Source organism: Chanos chanos, chromosome 2, assembly GCF_902362185.1.
Source record: "Chanos chanos chromosome 2, fChaCha1.1, whole genome shotgun sequence".
NCBI classification, from domain to species: Eukaryota; Metazoa; Chordata; class Actinopteri; order Gonorynchiformes; family Chanidae; genus Chanos; species Chanos chanos.
In genome coordinates this window covers 35433772-35457722 of record NC_044496.1, presented here as the reverse complement: position 1 = coordinate 35457722, position 23951 = coordinate 35433772, and the positions used below count along the sequence as shown (strand labels likewise).

Genomic DNA, 23951 nt, shown 5'->3' with positions numbered 1-23951 from the left:
TACAATGCACATAAATTTATAGAGACTGTTAAACCAACAGAAGTTTTGCATACACTCCTCCCATTCCAGTTTACTGCAGCAGCCCGCCGTACATGCTAGGTGACTTGCGGGCTCACTACTGCATTCACATGACAGTGTTTAGAGAATTTTTTTTTTACTTGTGTTCACAGTTTAGGTAGCTGATAGGGAATCAAATATTTCCCTCCTTCAAATAAATGTCGGTGTGTATTTTAAGTAGCATGGTTCGAAGGATGTGGCTGTTGAATGGTTGAATTGAAAGTACAGTCAGTCACAACAATATAACTGGTTTTTAAAGCTGAATACTCTTACATGTCTTATTTGTGTTACAGATGTGGAAAGATCAGAGATGAAAACAGATTCGCTATTTCGTGCGCTGATTCATAATGGTGCTTTTCTTGTGCCAACCATTCACTGCTATGGGGGAAAGAACACACTCAGTGCTAGAACATATCCCTTCCATATTTCAAGGGAATACACCAAACCAAGCCGGCTGAAGAATGCTGTGTGGCTCACTCTGTATTAAACTCATTTCTGACCTCGTCTGCCTGCATCTGCTACCTGTATTTACAGACATGACCGCTCTACAGAAGTATTGCTCGGGCAACATTCCTCACGCAAGTCTCTGTCTCATCCGTTATGGGCAGCTCAAAATCTGTATTTTTTTCCTTTTTTTCAGACACGAACGCATACTAATGCACTGAGCGCCTTTCCCAGCAGCCTTTGCTTTGTGGACGGCTCAGCTGTAGAGTCTTGGTAGTAATCAGAGCGAGTGTGAAGTTGATATATGATGAGTCCGGTGGAGATGAAATAAGAGAGCTTTAAAGCCCAGATGGTGAAGGGGGAATATTAACTTTGAAACGAGGGAAAACCGCCGCTCAATTACAGCACTTTGTTTCTGTGAAGTGGAAGCTTATTATCTTAATATGCATTTTTTTTACACCCTTCATAAAACATTGCATAGAGGAATGTGTTCACTGCCATTATGTTCAAGCTTGTAATAGCTTTTTATACTTCTTTCATTCTATTACAGAGATACAATATTTAGTTTAAAAAAAAAACTTGGGAGAAACGTTTCATTTTCTGTACCAGTAATTAAATGTTCCTCAAAATGAGGTTCAGTGGAATCATCATGTTCATTTGGACTAAACCCAGGATTTAATATACTGCATTTAATAGGAATTGTAAATGAATATTAAGATCACTACCCATTGGGAGAGTTTAATGAATGATTATACTCATAATCTTTTGTAATGGTGGGTTTTTTTTCGTTTTGAACAGATTTACTAAAGTTAGATGGTGTGGGTTTATGCTGAATTAGTCTGTGATAATGACCTCAAAGAGCCTTGGTGAACACACTGGCAACCTGTCTGCCCCACTCCAAACCTTATTATGTCAGTCATTCTAAAGTCAGTTAAAATGTTTTTTATTCTCACATCCCAACCTACATACACGGCAAGTAAAATAAACTAAACTAGTCATTTAATGAGCAGCATTAACGCATCTTTAGTATTTTGCCTTTATGTGTTCGGTCGCTCTCTCTCTCTCTCTCTCTCTCTCTCTCTCTCTCTCTCACACACACACACACACTCACACATACGCTTTATTCCTCTCTCTCATTGTGTATCTCTGGTTCTGAATACTGTGAAGAACCATACTTTTTACCAAAATGGAGCTTGTGCTTGTGTTTGTTTTTGTTTTGTTTTGTTTTGAAAAACAGTTGATGTCTGTGAGGTAGCCAGGTGACTTAAAATAAATAGCGATTTCACTCTCTGAACACTATCATCGCTCACGACAATGGCAGAGCAGGGTAATGGATGTAATAATTAAATGTATCCCAACCAACTGTAAATCATATGATAGCCAAGTAAGGCTGGTTATTTTTAAACAATATTCATCAATATTCTCAGGAGGGGGAATTCAGAAAGGTCATAAAATTTCTCATTAACAAAGTCATCCCTAACGCACACTTGGGTGAACAGAACCAGGAGAACCTGGGAAGAAACACAGATGGGAAGCTTTTCAGATTAAATCATTTTCACTCTCAATAACTCAGAGATATGATCACCAAAATAATGCTGCTAAACATAAACCATTTTTAACAGGAAAGAAAGAGTCCTCTATGGCTCACATATAACATATAACTGAGAAATGAAGAGAGAGAGAGAGAGAGAGAGAGAAATAAAGAGTGTGTTTTCAGAGTAGTTTTCAAGTCATATCAAGTGAATTCTCATTTAATGAGGCCAGTGTTTAACTATGACATAAGCCAGTTTTGCTTGAGTATCAGCAGTGTGGCTTCAGCCAAAGTTTTCTGGCCGACTGGCAGGCTGTAGAGTGTCAATGCAGTGTGAGTCTTCACTAACCTGCTGGAGAGTAATCCGAGTTAGCCCAGGCAGTGCAAATGGTGCGATGGTGTTGTTACTGTTTGTGTAAATGAAACATGTGCGAAAGGGACTGAATGAACAGCATACGGATCTATTAAGCATCATTACACAGGTGATGTATAATACCAGGGCTCTTTACATGAACCTCTGAGAACTCCAGCCTAATAAATTCTGCTTTGTAGGAGATAAACACACAACTGCTTCCTGTGGCAGCTGCATGTCCTGACCACGGAGGTCTGAAATTTATACCAATACAAAGAGACAAAGGGCTGAAGGCTTTAAATCCAAGTCACATGGTTCCAGAATTAACCATGAGATTCTGAACAAGAGCTCACGCAGTGAAATGAAAAAAAAAAACACAAAAAACCCCCCGCTATATATAAGAGAGAGAGGAAGAGAGAGAGAGACAAATAGCTTGAAAAATGATGCTATGTAAAATCTATATAGTGATGAAGCAAAAGTGAAGAAATGAAAAGTGACAAGATGAAGCTTTGGCCATCACACTGCCATTGGCACAGGATGTATTATTGAATTTTTTAAAAGTTCTCACTCACTGTCTTCTGGCATTCACACTTTGAGATAGGGCAGACAAAAGTGACAAATATGCAACCTTTTTGTACATCTATATTCAAAAACAATTGTGTACATTTTTTGAAGTTCATATTTTTGTTTGTAATAGCTCAGAACAGCAAAATATTGAATTCCAGAGTCTAGTTTGTGTCAGTCTAACATAATTTTCAAGAGAGAAAAATTAACCAAGTCTCAAATGAGGAAACTAGTGTCATCTGAAAACTGATCCAGACTGAAAAAAAAGAAGTATGTAAAAGTATTTTGTGTGTGTGTACAGATAGACAAGTATGACTTCCCAACACAATGTTTCCAGATTACTTAATTGTGTTTCTGCTAGATGGATTAAGATAAATTAGAGGTTAATCTCAGGTTATATCAATGGATGATATAGCAAAATAAACAGTTCCTTTATAGAGAAATCTATAACGTCCCTGTCTTTGTATTTGTTGTTTAGATTTGTACCATATTCATTGTTCCTTATGTTTATATCTTGAAGTAGTAAGGGAAAGTGAGCTGACAGAAAATGTGAGTGCTGCTGGGTATCTTCTTATTGTTCGCTCTCAGTCGAATGTCAGTGAAAACAAGCAAAACTTTAGGAAAAGATTTAGTGAGCAAAAGAATAACCCTAACTCCAGGTACAGACAGCTACACATATCAGTTACAGTTTCAATCTAAATTTGAATATACTACACTCAAACTTGAGGCTGAAAACAAACAACAACAAAAATGGTTTTCATCTGATATTCATTCTCTTTTTTATTTCTCATGACGCTAGAGCTGTTACGCGGTCAGGGGGGACATATATCCAATATTTATTTAGACGCCCTGAAAGGCCTCAAAAGACTTTTGTTTGGTGATCTAATTAACGAAATAATATGTTTATTCTTTCGGTTTAAGTCCCCAAGAACAGCCACCGAAATCAAGAGAATATTTATGTCCATTGGGTACATTTGGGATTATGTTTATTTTTATTTGCATGCTTGCGGCTTTGTAGTTTTCGTGGTTTCGCTGCGTGGCATTTCCACTGAGAACGCGACCATATTTCAACGTCTCCTGTGGGGATAGCATCCTTTATTGTCTCCTCTTCTGTGTGACTGCTCTAGGAAAAGAATTCCTCCGCTCATTAGGCTCTTCGTTAATGCTAAATGCCTATACTGAGAGATACACAGCGCTGTGCAACGGTTCCCTAATGTTGTTGCTATACCTGACCAGGTAACCAAGGCACCAAAAATGACCAACATGGTCGTTATATTTACAAGACATACAATACATTCCCCCTCGTCCAGAATTTGTGGATTCTCAGCAGTGAGCACAATGAATTAGAGCCCGATCAGGTCTAACCCCACCCTCGGGGCAGGGCATCTGAACTCTTGGTAGGCTGCCCACCTGCACAGAGAACACGTGCTGACGAACGTCTGGTATCCTAAAATAGCCTACACGTGCTTAAAATAATCAGGTTGGTTAAATGGTAACGTCGTGAGTAAGAAATAAACTTTTGGAGGATCCATAAACATGAGTGAATATAATGTACCCATAGTGATTATTTTAGCAATAGATTTTAAAATTGATTCGAATTACGTTTATATGCTAAAAAAATGCTATTATATGACATTAAAATAACAGGTACGGTCCGCTGTTTTAATACTGGGCACGTCAATGAAGCGCTCTTCAAAATTATATATTTTCCCGAAAGGTGGCAGTGTTGAGTTTCCGATCCGATGAACGACTGCTGAGTCGGAGTAGACCCGTTAAGACCACGTTGTCATATGGAGCTATTATACCAGCGTCAAACAAAATGTGTCATTTAAAAGAAGCTTTTGCATAGCTTATTCACTGCTAATTGCCAGATATTGACGTCTCAGAGGTGGTCCAAGCGATGCTGTTGTCCTGTCACGTTTTTACAAATGCGTTATGTTTGAACATATTTAATTTACGTTCTTGAGAGTCAAATGTGTTTTTAGGATAAGAAAATTACATTTTATAAGCATTAAAAAACATTATGTCTTCGGCAACATTTAAAATGCAGCTCGAACACGAGTGAGAACAAGAAACGATGTGAATTTCCCACGACGCAGTTTCGCTCAGTGTCACCAATTTATTTTTATCTACTTACAAATAATTGTTCCAGTTCAACGACGTATAAGCGTGTAGCCTATTAAGCTACACTACTTGATGATATCCTACAGGCGATAACATTTGGAGAGATTACCGACATTTTAAATAACATTTCGATTTGTACGATATGTATCGTTGAACAAACTGCTTTATATAATTTCACATTATCATTGCGAAACAATTTGGAATCGGCATTCAAACTGCCAGTCATCTCTTACAGTTCAGGAAAGTTTGGTTCAAGTACTGGTATGTAAATTAGGACCAACATTGAGCAAGCCTATTGGCTGCGAGTCCGAGTCAATTTCCTATTTCAAACCTGACGTCAGGACAGCTATAAAACTCAGCAATGCTTTTATACTCATCTGTTTGGTGAGTGTTTAAAAAAATCTTCGACGAGCCTGGCTTTCTTTTTTCCCAGCAAGGCAACGATTTGACGGTCACGTGCACGTTTAAACTCCTCAAAATTTTACGCATTTGTGAAAAAAACAACAACACAGAAACCATGAAGTATTAAATGTTCGCAATTGAGACGCGTCGACATTCGCGTGCACAGAGAGGGAACTGGAGAAAGGCACGCGCTGCTCTAATGCGTCTGTGCGAAAGACTCTGTGAAGGTAGAAAAAATTATTAATTTAAAAAATAAATCCGCGCCGCAAAGTCGAAAACCTTTTTTCCTAGCTTTCTGAAGAATTAAATAAAGAATATCACGCTGGCTCACGCCGTCCCGAACCCGACCAGTTTGACAGCTGCTCTTCACCCCCTTTGGAGGACTGTCAACAGCAAAAGGATGGCATCAGAACTGGCAATGAGCAACTCCGACCTGCCCACCAGTCCCCTGGCCATGGAATATGTTAATGACTTCGATCTGATGAAGTTTGAAGTGAAAAAGGAGCCGGTGGAGCCCGATCGCAGCATCAGCCAGTGCAGTCGCCTGATCGCCGGGGGATCCCTGTCTTCCACCCCGATGAGCACGCCTTGCAGCTCGGTTCCCCCTTCTCCAAGCTTCTCGGCGCCCAGTCCGGGTTCCGGGAGCGAACAGAAGGCACACTTGGAGGATTTCTACTGGATGACTGGTTATCAACAACAGCTTAACCCGGAGGCTTTGGGCTTCAGCCCCGAGGACGCGGTGGAGGCGCTGATCAACAGCAGTCACCAGCTTCAGACCTTCGACGGTTATGCTAGAGGGCAGCAGTTTACTGGTGCAGCCGGGGCTGGAGGCACCATGGCCGGGGAAGAGATGGGCTCAGCGGCCGCGGTGGTCTCCGCAGTCATTGCGGCTGCTGCAGCTCAGAACGGGGGACCGCACCACCACCACCACCACCATCACCACGCCGGAGGGCACCATCCAGCGCCTGGGGTCCCCGCTAACGGTAGCACGGGAGGAAGCCACCAACATATGCACCTGGAAGATCGCTTTTCGGACGAACAGCTTGTGACCATGTCAGTAAGAGAGCTCAATCGGCAGCTGCGGGGTGTCAGCAAAGAAGAAGTGATCCGACTCAAACAGAAGAGGAGAACCCTAAAAAACAGAGGTTATGCACAGTCCTGCCGCTTCAAGCGGGTCCAGCAGAGGCACGTCCTGGAAGGAGAGAAGACCCAACTCATTCAGCAAGTGGATCACCTCAAACAAGAGATCTCCAGGCTGGTCCGGGAGAGGGATGCGTACAAAGAAAAATACGAGAAGCTGATCAGCAATGGTTTCAGAGAAAACGGATCCAGCAGCGACAACAACCCCTCATCCCCGGAGTTTTTCATGTGAGTTTTTTTCGGCACTTAATAGAGAAAACAGTTTCACCCGGTGAAAGGCATTTAAAAATTTCCCACGCGAATTTCGATGTTTTTGTTGATGTCTTATAAGGCACGTTAGACAAAGTCGCCCCTTTGTCAACTTTAAGTTTTTAAAGTTTTCCCTCTCTGTTTATTATACTGTAATTCTTGAGATTTGGGGTCCGCAAATGACCTTTGAGTTTTGATGGAATTGTGTGCGAGAGATTAAACTTGAGCGAAAAACTTTCCCCCCCCCCCCATCTTATTTAGGACATCAGTGTTTTCATTGTCGATATATATGTTGTTTTGTTAATTTTGTCTTTAATATGTAAAATAACCACCGTTATTTTATATTTTCCATGCGTGATGTTGTGCCTTTTGTTGCGCTGCGTTAAGTGTTTGGATTTTTGTTTTTAGATTATATGGACTTGTTGGCCGTATGATTTATGCCAACTTTACAGTCCTGTGCACGTGTGATAAACCACGGTTACGCACTGGGCTGAAGTGATACGTTTCATTTTCTGCTTCTCTCCGAAACGACTTTTCTATTTAAATATTGTTTGAGAGAAACAAACTGTTCTATTTGCCACATCCTAATCTACATCAGATCTGCTCTCTTGTTTGAAAGAACTCCATGTGAACTCTATTTAAATGTCTAGCCTTCATACATTGTTCAGAGGAAACGACTTATGTATCGGTCCCTCCATGCTGGTCATGGGGGCGGCGGTATTTTTCATGTTTTGCTTTCAAACGAACGTGTTCAAACGAACACTTCTGGGTGACTCTACCATTACATTCATTTCGCCATCTGACGGTTTTACCACTTTTTTGGGACTTTCAACAAAAAAGTGTGAGTGACATTCTGTACCATCCCATCACGAAGATTCACGCGCTCCATGTGTGTTAACGGCATCCGACCACTACTTGTACATCAGATCCACACTGACAGTTTTCAGACATGGATTTCGTGTTGCGAAGGAAAAAGGCCTCCTTAACTCAAAGGAATATCCTTGTACGGTATGAACTTAAATTGAAAATGTTTTGTTATATTAATAACAACTCGACCCGAACATTTCTGAATTGTGAAAATTGAGAATTTTTAGATAAAACTACTTAGTAAAATAGATTCGGTTGTGTCAAATTGTCACGCTACAAGTTGTTATGAACTGCTTTGTGGTCGTTAAATTAGCTCTAGCTTTGAACTGTCCGTTTTATGTTTCTTGCGATAAATGGGTTGTATTTAATTTCCTCTTTAACTCATGTGACAAGTGTGAAAGATATCAAGGATTGCGCAAAAAAGGGCATTTCTTAGCATGTGCTTGATAAATTGCACAGTGAAATGTAGCCAGTCATTTACTAGCCTATCTACTGTTTTACCAAAGTACACTGTCGGAAGTATTGAAATATTTTGGATTGAATTGCACTAATTATCACCTGTATCCATGGGTCAGGGATTTGGACTGTAATGACAACTGTTACACATTAGAGAAAAAATGTAATGCTATCAATTTTGGTCTGTCATCGCATGTCAATAAGCTTCCTCATCAATTCATTTCGCTGCATTACGGTTATTAAACAAGAGAACATATTTGAGCATTGATGGATTGTCAGGTAGGATATCCTGCTTGTACAAATTGGAACGTAGCAACAATTCATCAATAAATTTAAAAGGATGAAAACCTCCGGTTTTGTTCTCATACATTTTATTTGTAATAGCTTACTTCATTTTCTGTTCAAGTGTGCAACTGATCCTACAAATATGACAGTCCGCCTGTAAAGTGTATTGATCATTTTCTTACACCAAAATATACAGAGAAAATTGTCCATATACCAGCCCCCCTTGAACACGCCACATTTTATTTTTAGGGCATTTGCCTTTTTCTGAATTGGCGCTGGCTCGCTTGTTTTCACTTAGACCACTCACTTGTTGCCTCACGTCAGATTATTTCTCATAGATTTTCTTCAAAACACGCCCAGATTGTATTTATTATTTGCTCTCTCTGCATTTGTCAGCACAAAGGACGACCGTTTAATATGCTCACCACAGAACAGAATCGGTAAACAAGCGAAGTGCTATAGGTCGACATTGGGAACAAATCTGAGCTCCTGAAAAATGTACATGCAATTAGTAATCTCGCGCTCACTCAGAATTCGACAGTAAGATGTTCTTTTCACAACTCCTGCTTCTATATTTTAATAAAACAAATATTCTTATATTAAATTAGTTAACTGTCATATAACAATCTAAAATACTTTTTTTTTGGTGAAAACTGTATTCGTTTATAAACGTAATAGTTCATAAGGTGATTAAATATAGTGGTATCGCTAATTGCTCTATACAGTAGGCGTTATTAGTCGTACGAAATTACAAGTTGTAAACACTACACTAATATGAGTTTCAGTTTGGTTTAGTTTTGCTGTTAATAATTAATTGTAGGGCAAACGAATTACCGAGACAATGTTGGTGTACTTTAGGCTATCCATACCAAACTTTGTTTTTCTTTTTTTACTGACTGATATCTGAGATCATTTCAGACGCGACGTTTCTAAATAACATCACTGAAGACGGTCGTATCTTCGAAGTGACGTGGCGGCTGAAACTTCGTCCTCTGTTTAGAAGGCATTTCGTTATAATTCAGATTGCGACGAAGAAGTTTTTTGCTTAGGTGAATGAAAATCAATCAATAAATAAAAAGGCTACGTGATCGCGTTGTTTATGGACAGTTATTTTTTTATGGCCTGTATTTATGATGATCGAGTCAAATCTTAATTAAACGTATTAGGAAGAACAAAATGAAAGGTGAAAGACAACGTCATTATTTACAAGTTGATTGATGCCTTGATGTATCATGTTCCAAACTGAATTATACACTAATGGTACGCAGCTAATTCTGTGGATTTACATAATCTCAAAAGTGTACGGTTGACTTTATATAGCTCTCCACCTTTCGTTGGCTTTTAGCTTTTCCTATAGGAGAGGCTTATCAGCCCACTGCCAAACATCTCAAGTAAGTGCAATCATTTTGACTTTATGATCTATTGAGACATGAGTTGTGTGATTTCAGGAGTGAAAAATTTTGACAAAAACAATTTTGTCTTATTTATGTTTCTCTTAAAACAGAAAAAAGGGACAGAAATTTAGTTCCACCAATGTTAAAACACACCCCATCTCATGTTCTTCGTATTTTTTGCAATCATAAAACCACACAACACACACACTCTCTTTCTCTCTCTCTCTCTCTCTCTCTCTCTCTCTCTCTCTCTCTCTCTCTCAATTACTTTCTATTTGTGCTGCATAATGGCAGTACACCCTTTATGAATGTTTGGGAAATATGTGGTTATAGTGTATTGGACACTGTGCGGATGTTAGAACAGGAGAACCGTGGAACTCTGCCTCAGTAAATAGAATGTTAGAATACAGGAATGGAACTCTACCACGTACAGATAGCTGTGGTGAGAGATTGTGCATGCGGGCTGTATTGAGTTTGTGTGTCCATCTGCTATAGTTGATCAGTTGTTTTATGTTGTTCAACACAGGGTGTCCTGTCTCAGACTTCCCAGTACGGCAAGAACGTTTTTTAGATGAATGAACTGACTGGTGTAAATTTCACTGGTTATTTTATTCATTATTTTTGACACGCTCCCTCAACCTTTTCCTCTTTATGGGGCTTTGTTCTCATCTTGCTTATGTTAGCAGGCTACTGGATGTAAGGATGGAGAGGAACAGAAGCTGTAGTCTAACCCGTGGAAAATGAAATGATTTTCTCTATGATTAATAGCAGTGAAAAGACCTTGTTTCTGCCCCTTTAAAATGATAAATTATTGGAGATGGTCCTCAGCTGGGGATGGACTGCCTTTTAGTAGGCTTGAATCTGGTAATTTATAGCTTCCTCACCTGATTAGGTCAATATTCTATGCTGTTTAATTACACGTGTGTTATTACTACGAAGTGTGACAGTACATCTGTGTATAATAACTACTGATTTGACAGTACATCTCTGTAATATAGAAAGTATCTCTTATTGTTCCATGAGGTTTAGAGAAAAAAAAATCGTACATAGTTTAACCGACTGCCGTGTTATTGTGATGCGTAGGCACAAATGCAAAACTGTGGCTGTTTTTTTTTTTCTCTCTCTCCTTGCTTAATTTATGATTGGTGTGGGTGTGGGAAGTCTTTTTTTTAATTTAGTTTTTTCTTTTGTATCTAAGTGTTCCTAAAATAAACCAAATGTGATCCTGATGAGCTTCACTTTAAGTAAGGACTACCACTTTAGCGAGGTTGGATTTATTCTGAATTATTTCATAAAGGGACAGAGAGAGAGAGAGAGGGAGAGACTGAGACAGAGACAGAGATGTAGAATGAGATAGTGTTTGTGTGTGCGAGAGACAGTGTGATGAGTGTGAGTGAGAATATGGAAAATGTGAGGCTTGGATACGTCATTAAAACTCACCATCATCACGGGAGATGGTAGGAGTGGGCAGAACCGCCATGTTGTTCATTTCCTGTGTAAGACAAGGGTGGGCGGGAATGAAGCAGTATAATTCATACAATATCTTCACATCTCAAGTGTATAACCAATATACAGTGCAGATACGTGCGTGTGCACACGCACACACACACACACACACTTATACACTACACATGTACACACACACACAAATGCAAACAGACCAACACACACACACACACACACAGACACTTTAATCACATTAAAGACTGTTTTAACAGAACAGATCTACAATATAAAATGTTAGAGTAATAATTCAGGATCTTTGCAATACCATATTGTTGAATGACTTATTGTTTGAAACATTAAAAATAATTCATACATATGCATTGATCTACTCTGAGCATGTATGTGAGTACATGTGTCTTAGTGTGTGTGTGTGTGAGTGTATATGAAAGTATGCATCCACTGAGACTGTATTCAGCTTAATTGAATCAGCTGAGATATATTGACACCATACATGCCCTAATCATTGAGTTGGGGCCTCCTTGATTAGGTTATTACAGATAACACAGTTGTCTTCTGTCATAATATTGGTCTTTTGTGTTTGAGGTCAACAATAAGAAAGTCACAGTTAAACTCATGCATATTGGCATTTGACTCATCTACATACACCACTGCACAATATCTCTTTCACCATCAGACGGCAGTCTGTTTAGTCAGCCAAACAGCCTCTTTTTCCTCTCCGAAACAAAAGATTTTCTATAAATGAACCCAAAAGAAAGTCAAAAAGAAGGAAATGAAGAAAAAAAGAGAAAAAATAAAACCAAAAATGGAGATGAAGGAAGACAGAACATGAAAAAAAAAATGTGGTGCACAGCTCTGAAGAATCGCTATGCTTCGTGGAAAGATGTCTGGCTCTTTCTCAATGTATTTGAAGTTACTGTTATTTTTCTTTTTGTTTTATTTTTTTAATTTTTATAATGAATCATGTGAGTAGCTTTTTTATCAACTAATTAACACAGTTAAATACACAAACACATTTATTACTTAAAGACTTTCATAAAAAACATCACTCTCTTGTTTTATTCTCTCTCTCTCTCTCTCTTTTGCTGTCATCCTCATCTATATCTATTTCGTTACTCTTGAAGGAGTACAGAGCAGCAAAGGCACTGAAACCCTGTAGTCTTCTCATCCCCTGGTTTCCGACCCCCTGGTCCCTTCTGCCTCACTCCCTGCTCTTTTATGGCATTTATTTCAAATTGTGATCTTTTGTTATGTTTTTTCTCCCTCACGTTCGTGTCTTCACAGAGACTGCAGTCCATCAGCTCGCCCTGTTACTTTGGGCTGCAGTGTGTATGAATCACAGGGTCAGTGTCATCCCTAATGTCACAGAGTGGAATAAGGGTTAGTGTTGTCTCTAATGTGACAGAGTGGAATACGGGTCAGTGTTGTCTCTAATGTCACAGAGTGGAATAACAGTTTCTGTGTCCTCAATGGAGTCCTGTCAAATTCTCATCAATTATTATCCACTGATACAATCAAACGTTGCTCAAATCAAACTAATTAAATTTATTCAGTAGTTGGTAAATTTCCCAATGCCGTTAATATGCTTTATATTTGTGTTCCTTCATAAATAAAATTGATGATATGAATATAGTTACATGTAGGGGAAAACAGTGAACTCGCAACAGAAATGTATTATGCTACATGAGGTTTTACACCACCATATTGAATTAGATTTTTTTCCCCGATATTTCATCAATAAACCGGTGAGGATTAGCAATGCAAACAAATGCGTGTATGTGTGTGCATGTGTGAGTGTGTGTGTATGTGTGCATGTGTGAGTGTGAGTGTGAGTGTGTGTGTGTGTGTGTGTGTGTGTGTGTTCTGTAGGGTTTGGCTTTGTGCCTGGTCTATGTTACGCCTGCATCTCAATGAAGCTGGCAAGGTGATTTAACCTCAGCCGCAGTCATACTCTCTCTCTCTCTCTCTCTCTCTCTCTCTCTCTCTCTCTCTCTCTCTCTCTCTCTCTCTCTCTCTCTCTCTCTCTCTCACTGTCTGTCTCTCTCTCTCTCTTTTTCCTCTCCTCTCTTTCTCTCTCGCCATCTCTCTCTTTTGGCGACTGGCATGCCACCCCCTTGGTTGCAGTTAGTCATACTGCCCATCTCTCTCTCTCTCTCTCTCTCCCCCCCCTCCTCTGCCAGGCAGTCAGAGAGACATTGATCTCTGAGCCAAGCAAGGTGACCTACAGAACAGTGCTTCTCAAATCTTTCTTTTCCTCTCCTCTTTTCTTTTCTCCTCTTTTCTTTCTCTCTCTTTTTTCAGTCAGCCTGTTGAAGGGCTGTGACCCCACACAGTGAAGCTGTGTCCCCTGACAGGAGTCAGACCAGTGAGGAGAACACAGGAGACGCCTCACACACCTGCCACAGCACCACACCTCCCACACACCTCCCAACACCTCCTACTTGTCATCCCCTTTTCTCATTTTCATTTCTGTTCTTCAGCTCAGAATCAAAGTTTGAATAGTTTATGTGTAGTTTAACTTTAGAGCAGAAAGACTATGCAGTTTTGTGAACTTTTTTTTCAGCTCTTACCTTGAGCACAGTTGCAGTGATGTTTATTTACGTTGTGTACTACACACTGTATTGATTTGTTTGTTTACTCTTTTGATTTGTTTGTTTACTCTCTTCACTCATTCAGGCCTGTGAGCTCTTTTCTTTTTTTGTTAGCATGAGCCAAAAACTACTGAGATGAAAAAGAAGTACAATTCTTAAAGTGAAACAAACTAAAACAAATCAGCACAGTTCCAGTTCCACATTTGGACAGAATTGCAGAATTTAAATCGAACATTTTAAACGCTTTGCATAGCACAGTTTGATAACCACTTGTGCCGTTGACCGGTTAACCAAGAGTGTGGAGTGGTATCTGGGTTTTACCAGGTCAGAGTCCACCCTGTGAACCCACCCTGTGACACGCTGAAGCTGATTAGAGATGAAATGCCCATATTGTTGGCTAAAGACGGATAGAAGGATTTAACCATTTTTTTCTTTCTTTCTTTTTTTTTTTTTTTTACCATGTGTACCTGGTATTGAATAATGCTGTGTGAACAGCTTTAGGAAAAATATTTAGGAAAAACAATTTTGAGGGCTTACTCTCAAATTACAGTTGTTTAGTTATGGAGTTTCTGTTTTTATTTTTTAGCAAAGTAAAAGAGGGAGAGAGAGGGAGAGAGAGAGAGAGAGAGAGTGAGATTGTGCATTCATGTCTAAGCCTGATGGAGTATTCTCAGAATAGTTTAATGAGGATTTATAAATGCAGATTTTGTCAGCTTTAATTAGTTTAAGAGCCTTACAAGACTCTTAAAGCAGAAATCAAATCAGCAGCCTTATTCAGAGGAATGTAAAGACTGGGGAGGTGTTGCTGTCATGCAGATGAACCCACTGTTTAAACACAAAGGTAACTGGACTTAAACTCAGCTTCTCCCTCTCAGCGCCTGACCTCAACAATTGAGCAGTGTGTGTGTGTTTGCACTTTTCTTTCCAGCTGTTTTTCTGTGTGTGTGCATGTGTGTGTGTGATTATTGTGCTGACTATTTTTCTTGTCTTCCTCAGGTCATCAAGAAAGTTTCTACATCTGTGATAAGGCCCCATAACCTCTGACCTTTGATCCTGCAATCTGAGGTAAAGTGAAAAACCTTTGTCAGGTCAAATGAGCTCAAATGAGCACACGCACACGCATACATGCGCATACACACACACACACACACACACACACACACACACACACACACACACACACACACACACACACACAAATGCACACACACTGTCAGTTACAACATGTTCAATGCCAGTTTAACAAAACTACAATATAAAAATTTATATTAATAATTCAAGATCTTTGTAGCACATGAATGCTTTGTAACACTTCACTTCTGGATATTTTTTTTTGTTTGAAACATTAAAAATAATTCACACATATACACTCATCTACACCCTGCTCTCTCTCAGTATGGTTGTATTCACGCACAGTCTGGTGTATGGAGCTAATAACAGCTGATCCATTTGTGGATGTAGTTATTTACTGCGGTACTGTTTCTACCCTATGCCATCACTTCTGCCCGTGCCGTGTGAATGGGGACACTGCAGAATTTACACAAAACCTTCAGATTATGACTCCTCATCTCCTCATGCCAATTTATTTACAGTTTATTTTGGCCTGAATATGAAGGTGTGTTTAAGATATTTAGCACAGATTTTTTCATTAAAGAAAAGATTGAACTCAATGTGATAAAACTTGCTCTAAACGAAGTGATTTTGATTGGCCGTTTTAATAGATGGAATATTTAGTTTTGTTAGTTAGTTTGAAAGTACAAACCGGAGTCGTGTTAAATGAAATGAGTGTCTTGGTGGCATTATTACTAAAATGTTTTTTTTTCCACTCAAATTTCGGCCTGTATCACTCTGTCTCATTTCTATGAAAATCTCTCGGTCGCATTCACGCTGATTTGTCTGCTGAATCAAACTACATTGAGACTGTCTCTATGTCGAGACCTTTGTGTGTTTCTTGGTAGATGGTCTGCGGTTCGTGAATTCTCTGTGTTCAGTTGATTCTCTGTGCCCAGTGGATTCTTTGTGTTCAGTGGCTTCTCCGTGTTCAGTGGCTTCTCTGTGTTCAGTGGATTCTCTGTGTTCAGTGCATTCTGAGTACACTGGGTTCAGTGGTAGGGACACAGATAAGAGTGAAGCAGGGTTCTGGATAAAGGGTCACTGTAAGTATTTCTGGCTGTTGTAGTGTTCGGAGTGATGTTTTAAACAGTTTGAGACATGTTCAGTGTGTGTCTGTGTCTGTGTGTGTGTGTGTGTGTGTGTGTGTGTGTGTGTGTGTGTGTGTGTGTGTGTGCGTGTGCGCGTGTGCGTGTGTGTGTGTGTGTGTGTGTGTCTGTGCATGTGTGTATCTCTATGTTGCTGCAAACATTCCTTTGCTGCTGGGTGTACGTACATACAGTCCATATGTGTGTGTTCTCGTATTCCTACACTGCCTTCATTTACCTCCTTCATAAACTCTCTCTGTCTCTGTCTCTCTCCTGCATCTGCGCCTGTGTGTGTGTGTGTGAGGTCTCCTTGCTCTGTAGAGTAGAATGTAACTGAAGACAGGCAGGAGGTTGGTTATATATAGCGTAATGCTTTACGGAGACACACATCAGTCCTCATAAGGCTAAATCTATTATCATCCTTAAGAACACAGACTGTGTCATTCCCTTTAACTGACAAACCCTTCCGCGCTCCACAGCCCAGTCTGGTCCTCAGTGACAAAACACCTGCTGCTCACTCTCTTTATTAACATGTCCGTGAACTGGTCTTCTGGAACGGATACATCCATTTGAAGTCACACAAACTTAATGCGGAAATGATTGGATATATGCATTAATGAATCTATATGTACACAAAACATCTCATTTATTTTCATTTGTGTTGTTTATTTATTTACTGATATTTCATTTTTCTGCACTGTAGTTTTCAGTGTCGTAATTCTTCCTTGTTTGAAATGTTTTTCTTTTTTTATTCATCTGACATGTGATAGAGTTTTATAAATGAAATACTATCTGTGCCCTGTGTTTTGATATTGCTAAAGCCTCTTTGATGATAATTAATACCAGCGTGTGGTTTTTTTCCTCCCGAATGCCCCTCTCTGCATGCCTTCAGTTCTTCCTGTAGCCAGCAGCCTCCCTCTTTCTCTATCCCTCTCTTCTTTTCTCTTCTTTCTCTCCCCCACCTTCCTGCATGCCTGTATTTACTCTGCCTTCCTCAGGCCTAGCCCTCAGCTCTGGTTTGTTGGTATGTTATGGTGTTCCTAATTAAAGCCAAGCCTAAAAACCCATAATAAAGAGGAGTCAACATAGTTTACATCTCAACCAATATTAGCTTTTATTTCACTATTCCGCACCATCGTATATTTCATTTAGGACTGTAAATGGTGGTCTGTGAATTTAGACAGTCATACTGTCCCTCCTTCATTGTGGAGTCTAGAAACTTAAAACTCAGGATTTTAGACAAATGTTGTCTTGGTCCAAGAATATTTATTTAAACATAAATCACTATGAGTGGTTTATTGGTTATAATTTAGAGTATAAAATTAATTTATAAGAGGGTTATTGTTATTTATGGTGATATTATTTTTTTGCCAAATTGTAATTAAGAGACTGTGTAATAATGACACCAAGAATTAAAATACATCTCTTTCCATTTGGAAAAAACAAAAAGCAAAAACAAACAAAAATTCATAGTTACATTGTGGAGTATTTGCACTTAGTATATGAAAAAGATGTAAACATTCTCACACAGACACACACACACACACACACACACTCACAGTGTGTGTGAAGCAGTGAAAAAGCAGCAGTGTTTGTTGTGGTCAGTTCATCTGTATCCTGGCTAGTGGAGAACAAATGTGTCGGAGACAGACTGAGTATCCATTTCCCTCTATTCTCAATTCCTCCTCTCTTTCCCTACATGCTTTCTTTTCACTCCCTCACTCACAAAAAAGCCAGAGCTGGAGTTTAATGGCACATACTTTCTGCGCTCTGCGCCCAAACCCGATGCCTTGTCTCCTTGTTAGCTTGATAAATAACTTCTCTGGCAGGAAACTGCTGAATTTTAGCTTTCTCCGTCTATTTTCTGCCCGATGACATTAATTTTGTGAGCTCTGCGGGAACTAACTAACAGAAATAAATAAATAAACAAATAAATAAGTAAATATGGGGGCTGGAGTAGGAGGTAGGCAGTGTATGGTCATTATCTGAAGTGACTGCTCACGTACGCGCGCACACACACACACACGCGGGCATGCACTCACACACACACGCGCGTGCACACACACACGCACACACACCGTGAATCGGAGTGTTTACAGAGAGCTCTGTTAGATACTAAGCCCGTCAACATTCTCTGTGTTTCACAATAGGGTAGTTTCCTCATATGTTATGAATATAACTATGACTGTAACACACACACACACACACACACAAATATACAAACACAGACACACACTTTGACTCACATAAACACACTAACTCCTAGAGGTGCGCACACTCTCACACACAGACTCGATCTCTCTATCTCTCTTTCTCACACACACACACACACACACACACACACACACACACACACACACACACACACACACACACACACACACATATACAAACACACAAACACAGAGTAGTGCAGTGGAGTAGAGATACATCACATGTTGTTATAATGTAGTGGGTTATTTCTCTCGTTGTCTCTCTCTGTTCAGTTTAATCTCAGACAGGAGATTACGGTTGTGTATCATGTTGGCCATGCCAGTCATTAATAAACAGCCCAGGGAATCAGAGAGAACAGCGATGGCTTTATATCACGGCATCGGTCCGGTCACGCCCTCTCTTCCTCTGCCGGCTCTTATCTGTGAGCAGCCTGTTCATCCACACTCTCCACTCACCCCCACTCACCAGTATTACTCTACTGAGTGTAAACTCACCTCCACTCACCAGTATTACTCTACTGAGTGTAAACTCACCCCCACTCATCAGTATTACTCTACTGAGTGTAAACTCACCCCCACTCACCAGTATTGCTCTCCTGAGTGTAAACTCACCCCCACTCACCAGTATTACTCTACTGAGTGTAAACTCACCCCCACTCACCAGTATTGCTCTCCTGAGTGTAAACTCACCCCCACTCACCAGTATTGCTCTCCTGAATGTAAAGTCATCTGCACTCATCAGTATTACTCTACTGAGTGTAAACTTACCTGTACTCATCAGTATTACTCTACTGAGTGTAAACTTACCTGTACTCATCAGTATTACACCACTCAGTATAAACTCACCTGCACTCAAAGGTATTACTCTACTGAATGTAAACTGATCTGCATTAACCAGTATTACTCTGCTGAGTGTAAACTCACCTGAACTCACCAGTATTATTCCACTCTATGTAAACTCACCTGCACTCACCAGTAGTACTCTACTAATTGTAAAGTCACCTGCGCTCACCAGTATCACTCGACTGAGTGTAAACTGACCCGCACTTACCAGTATTACTCTGCTGAGTGTAAACGTACCTGTACTGACCAGTATTACACCATTCAGTGTAAACTCACCTGCACTCACGAGTAGTACTCTACTAATTGTAAAGTCATCTGCACTCACCAGTATCACTCGACTGAGTGTAAAGTCATTTGCACTCACCAGTATTATTCCACTCAGTACACACTCACTATAACAACCACAACCACAACAACAACAACAACAAAATTAATATTGATTTTGATAAAAACATGATACACTATATATAAAAAGGAAAACAATTTCAGTAGAACCAAATGAGAAATGAGTATACTCTCATAGTATTTCATGTTCTGTTCTGATTTGAAATATTGTGCATCACCAAAATCGGATCTTAATGCAAAGTGTAAACAGGGCCAATGTGTCCTCATCACACCTGTCTAAAGTTGCCCCTCACACTGTCTCTTTATCATATCCACCAAAACAACCAGCCTTCACGTTGGACTGGACACAGACCCTGTCCACGGTCTCTGTCATGTCCCCCAAACAACCAGCATTCTCATTGGACTGAACACAGACCCTCTCCACTGCCTGTCTCTTTTAAATACCTGATTAAATTTTCATGACAGGAAGAGGAAAGGCGGAGGAGGATGTTGGGACTTGTTAGCATTTTGAAAGTGCTTTTAAAGGTGTTTTAAAAGCATCCCCAGACAAGCTGAGCTTTACCGGTGTAATGTGTCATTAGTTTGTTCTCTCCGAGTGTGTGTGTGAGAGAGAGAGTTTGAGAGACAGAGACACAAAGAAAAAAAAAAAAGAGAGAGAGAGAGAGAGAGAGAGAGAGAGAGAGAGAGTCTCATCGTGCTAACTCTGGGCAACAGCACATGTAGGATCAGTTTTCTCACAGACAAACTCTGTCCTGTTCTAAACCATCACTGGTGATTTTTCAAACACAGCTGAGATCCCCTCCTCCCAGTGTACCCAGGGCCCCTCCTATTATATTCATCACTCCCTGTATTTTAAGTAACTAACATACTGTAGATGTCTACGGCAAACACAAGCCAACAGAAAAAAAGATAACTGAGCATATGAGTGGCCTGAATCACAGTAAAAGATTGAATTAGCTTTCTGTTCAGTTAGGGGCTAGGTTAAATGGCACTGGTTAGCATTAGAGCAGCTGCCTCATGTTTTGATTGGTCAGTGATGATACCAAACATTTAGCTTGTCTTAGATGTGACAGAGCAGTTATCTGTTATCCTGATTGTTTAGAGAAATGACAGAACAAGGAACTCTTGTTCTGATTGGTTAGTAATGAGACAGAGCAAGTAACCCATGTTCTGATTGGTTAAAGAATCTCAGCTGATAAGTTGCATTCTAATTGGTTAACAATATTGGAGAGCAGTTAGCTTGTTTTCATTCCTATAAGCACCAAGCACATCTGAAATGCATGGAGAGGATTCCTTTGTCTGTCTGTTCTGTTATTAAGATAGAACCACAAGAGTACAGCCTCATGTTAGCACTGAATCATCAGAGAGAGAGAGAGAGAAGCCACCTGCTGTCTGTTGGAGCGACAGTATTGTCATTTGGATGCTTTTCTTTCTCTCTCTGGGTCCTGTCCTGTGTTTTCTGCCACTCTCTGCAATAAGCCCAGGGGGAGCCTGTGCAATTGAGCTCATTTAAGTGTCACTGTAGCTGTAGCTTTCCCATCTGACCCGATAAGGACCTATCCAGTGAAGTTTTACAATGCATTTTCTGAGGACCCACGCCATAAAACTCCACGTTTTGCTGGTATAGACAGGAAACTCTAGTCTCTAGAATGGGGGAGGGGACAGTGATGTCATAAACAAAAGCTATAGAATCTCCTATGCATATGGAACTTTCCAATAGAATGCTCAGACTCATTGGAATCAACCAAAGCTTTGAATCTTGGCTCTGTGAGAGGCTGTGTGAGATAAAAAGTGTGTGGTCAGAGCTGCAGTGGTCAGAACTACAGTCTCTTCAGACTGTGATACTTTACTCATTCCCAGAATACTCTAACAAAACTAAACGTTCATAGCGTAGTTCCAAATAGGGGAGACTGTGTATACTGACACCTTCCTCCTTCATCTGTCCCTCTTCTCATATTTTTCTCTCTCTTCTTCTGTCCTTTGCTACATCCTCTCTCTCTCTCTCTCTCTCTCTCTCACTCTGTGTGTGTGTGTGTGTATGGAAGGCCGGGGGGTTCTGTCATTGATGAAGGACAAAGTCGTTTGCCTTCATAGAGACACACGGCTGGTACACACTTGGTCCCTTTGACCTCGGGAAAATCCAATAGTGAAGAGACAGTTGACATAACCTGGCGACCCGGGGTCTGTGACTGGGCTCCAGACAGAGAGAGAGAGAGAGAGAGAGAGAGAGAGAGTAAAACTAGAGAAGTAGAGATGGATATATGGTTCACAGACTGACAGGAGATACAAGAAGAAGTGTGAGTGTGTGTATGAGTGTGAGTGTGAGTGTGTGTGTGTGTGTGTATGAGTGTGAGTGAGCGTGTGTGTATGAGCGTGAGTGAGTGAGTGTGTGTGTGTATGAGTGTGAGTGAGTGTGTGTGTGTGTGTGCATGTATGAGTGTCAGTGAGTGAGCTTGTGTGTGTGTGTGTGTATGAGTGTGTGCATGTAAGGGGGTGGGCACGTCTTAGTCACTGGTGTGGCAGCAATTAGACTAATTTTACATTAATATAAGAACTGTGCCTATCTACAGAGTGGAAGCTCTCTCACATCAATCAAAATACAAGTGACACAGAATTAACCCAACACAGAAGCTTGCCTCACTGCATATCAACCAACACTGCAGTTTTTTTTCACCTCCCCACAAAGGAAAATTATTTAACCCTGGGGAGAGAGAGAGAGAGAGAAAGAAAGAAAGAAAGAGCAAGATTGGTTAGTGGTTTGTGGTGCTTGGCCCCATTCAGGGTTTCTTTCGAACGAAGGACTCTCAACCTCAAGAGTCACCCACTTTCAAATGTCAGACAAAGGAAAGGCAATAGACTGTTTACACACACACACACACACACACACACACACACACGCGCACACACACACACGCACGCACACACGCACACGCACACACACACACACACACACACTCTTTCCATCTCTGTCATCAATTTAAATGGAACTTGGTTAAATAGGACAGAAATAGCATGTAGCGTCTTTTCTGACCTCCATTTCGATGTAAGCCCCCCACGCTAATTATCAAAGGAGACAGGTCTTACTGAGAGGAATAAGAAGAATCAGAACATTATTAAAAACAAGCCATGACCAATAACCATATTGCCAAACTTCTGTGGAACGTTTTAGTGAAGAGATTTTCAAAGATTTCCTTTGTGGTTTTTTCTAATACTTTTGATCTGTTTGGTTTCAGTATGAATTCACCGAGTTGAAATTTTAAATCAGCGCAGATACTAATGAGATGTAACAATAGCTGAAAAAAAACCCTTGTGTCTAAAAACGTCCAGTTTCAGCTCGGTTAAATGAATCAAAACTCTGCTGAACTTCTGCGTGCACTTTCGGCTTAAGGAGGAAAGATGGGCAATTAGGCCTCAAGACGTCCTTTTCCTTTCTATTTTCACTTCAGTTTCTTTAACCAAAATTAACAATGACTCTTGCCTGAATGATTAGGTACAACTTTTGTACGTGTATAACTCACTCAAACGCTGGAGGACACCCAAGCTGTGTGTATATGTGTGTGTGTACGTTGTGTGTTAAACAGCAAACATATCAAAGGCAGTGTGTTTTCGACAGAGGACCAGTGCGACGGCGATGTTAGTAGGGATTTCCCCTCAGGGAAACACACAGATCCTTTTATGCTGCGCTCACAGCCGCAAAGAGTTGCACGGATAAAAGAGAGTTTCTAATGATTCCCCGCCCGATTCCCACAAGCCCTGCGCTTTCCTGTCTCCCCAAGTCTACCTCCACTTTCACTCATTATCATGTCAATTTCTGTGTGTTCAGAGGAGGGAGCTCTGTGAAGAGAGAGATAGAGACAGCGAGAGAAAGAGAATGTGTGCATTGTGCATGTGTTTGAGAGAGAGAGAGAGAGAGAGAGAGAGAGAGAGAGAGATCCAAACAACAGGTCGCTTAGGGATTCTTACTGTCTTGTAAAGTGACTGCTTGTTAAGTTCAGTCACTCTAAACAGTCAGACTAATCTTTAGATAATCTGTATGGAGGAGTATCGATATGACGCAATGCTAATGCATGTGCGTATCTCAGCACGTGGCTGACTCGTTTAATGAACCGTTCCCCTTTGCTGTAGATGGCTGCTGGTAAACTAAGGGATGCTTAAAGTCTAACCTTTTGACCCAGAGAACCTACCAGAGCATCGTCTGTCCGATTCCAGCCCACAGTTGTAACGGCCAGCGGCCACAGAGATCTGTGAAACCTAATGCCACAGTGGCATCCACATGTAGTTTTTAATTCTTCCATCAGTTCATAAGGATTGCATTCCTACCACACAGAAAAACGTAGTTATTTATGAATTTTTGTGCCAGTGTGATTCAGTTCAATTACACCTCTCTGATTGCCACATTTCGATTCGTCTCTAGGCTTATAATTTTCTTAGG

The 23951-nt window shown here is 40.4% G+C and overlaps 1 protein-coding gene across 2 annotated transcripts in view; it reads left to right on the top strand.

Annotated features, from left to right (window-relative positions):
* The first annotated feature begins 5803 nt into the window (after positions 1-5803).
* The window catches only part of mafb (MAF bZIP transcription factor b), a 63000-nt gene continuing 44852 nt past the window's right edge, over positions 5804-23951 (top strand). Inside the window, exons 1-2 of one of the 2 annotated variants that reach the window (XM_030764862.1) lie at positions 5804-6842; positions 14917-14985. In XM_030764862.1, coding sequence (XP_030620722.1) covers positions 5875-6842; positions 14917-14944 — 996 coding nt within the window. In that variant the 5' untranslated portion in view covers positions 5804-5874 and the 3' untranslated portion in view covers positions 14945-14985. Of the gene's footprint in view, positions 6843-14916; positions 15039-23951 lie in introns of those variants that run through there. The other variant, XM_030764861.1, reaches the window with a different exon arrangement.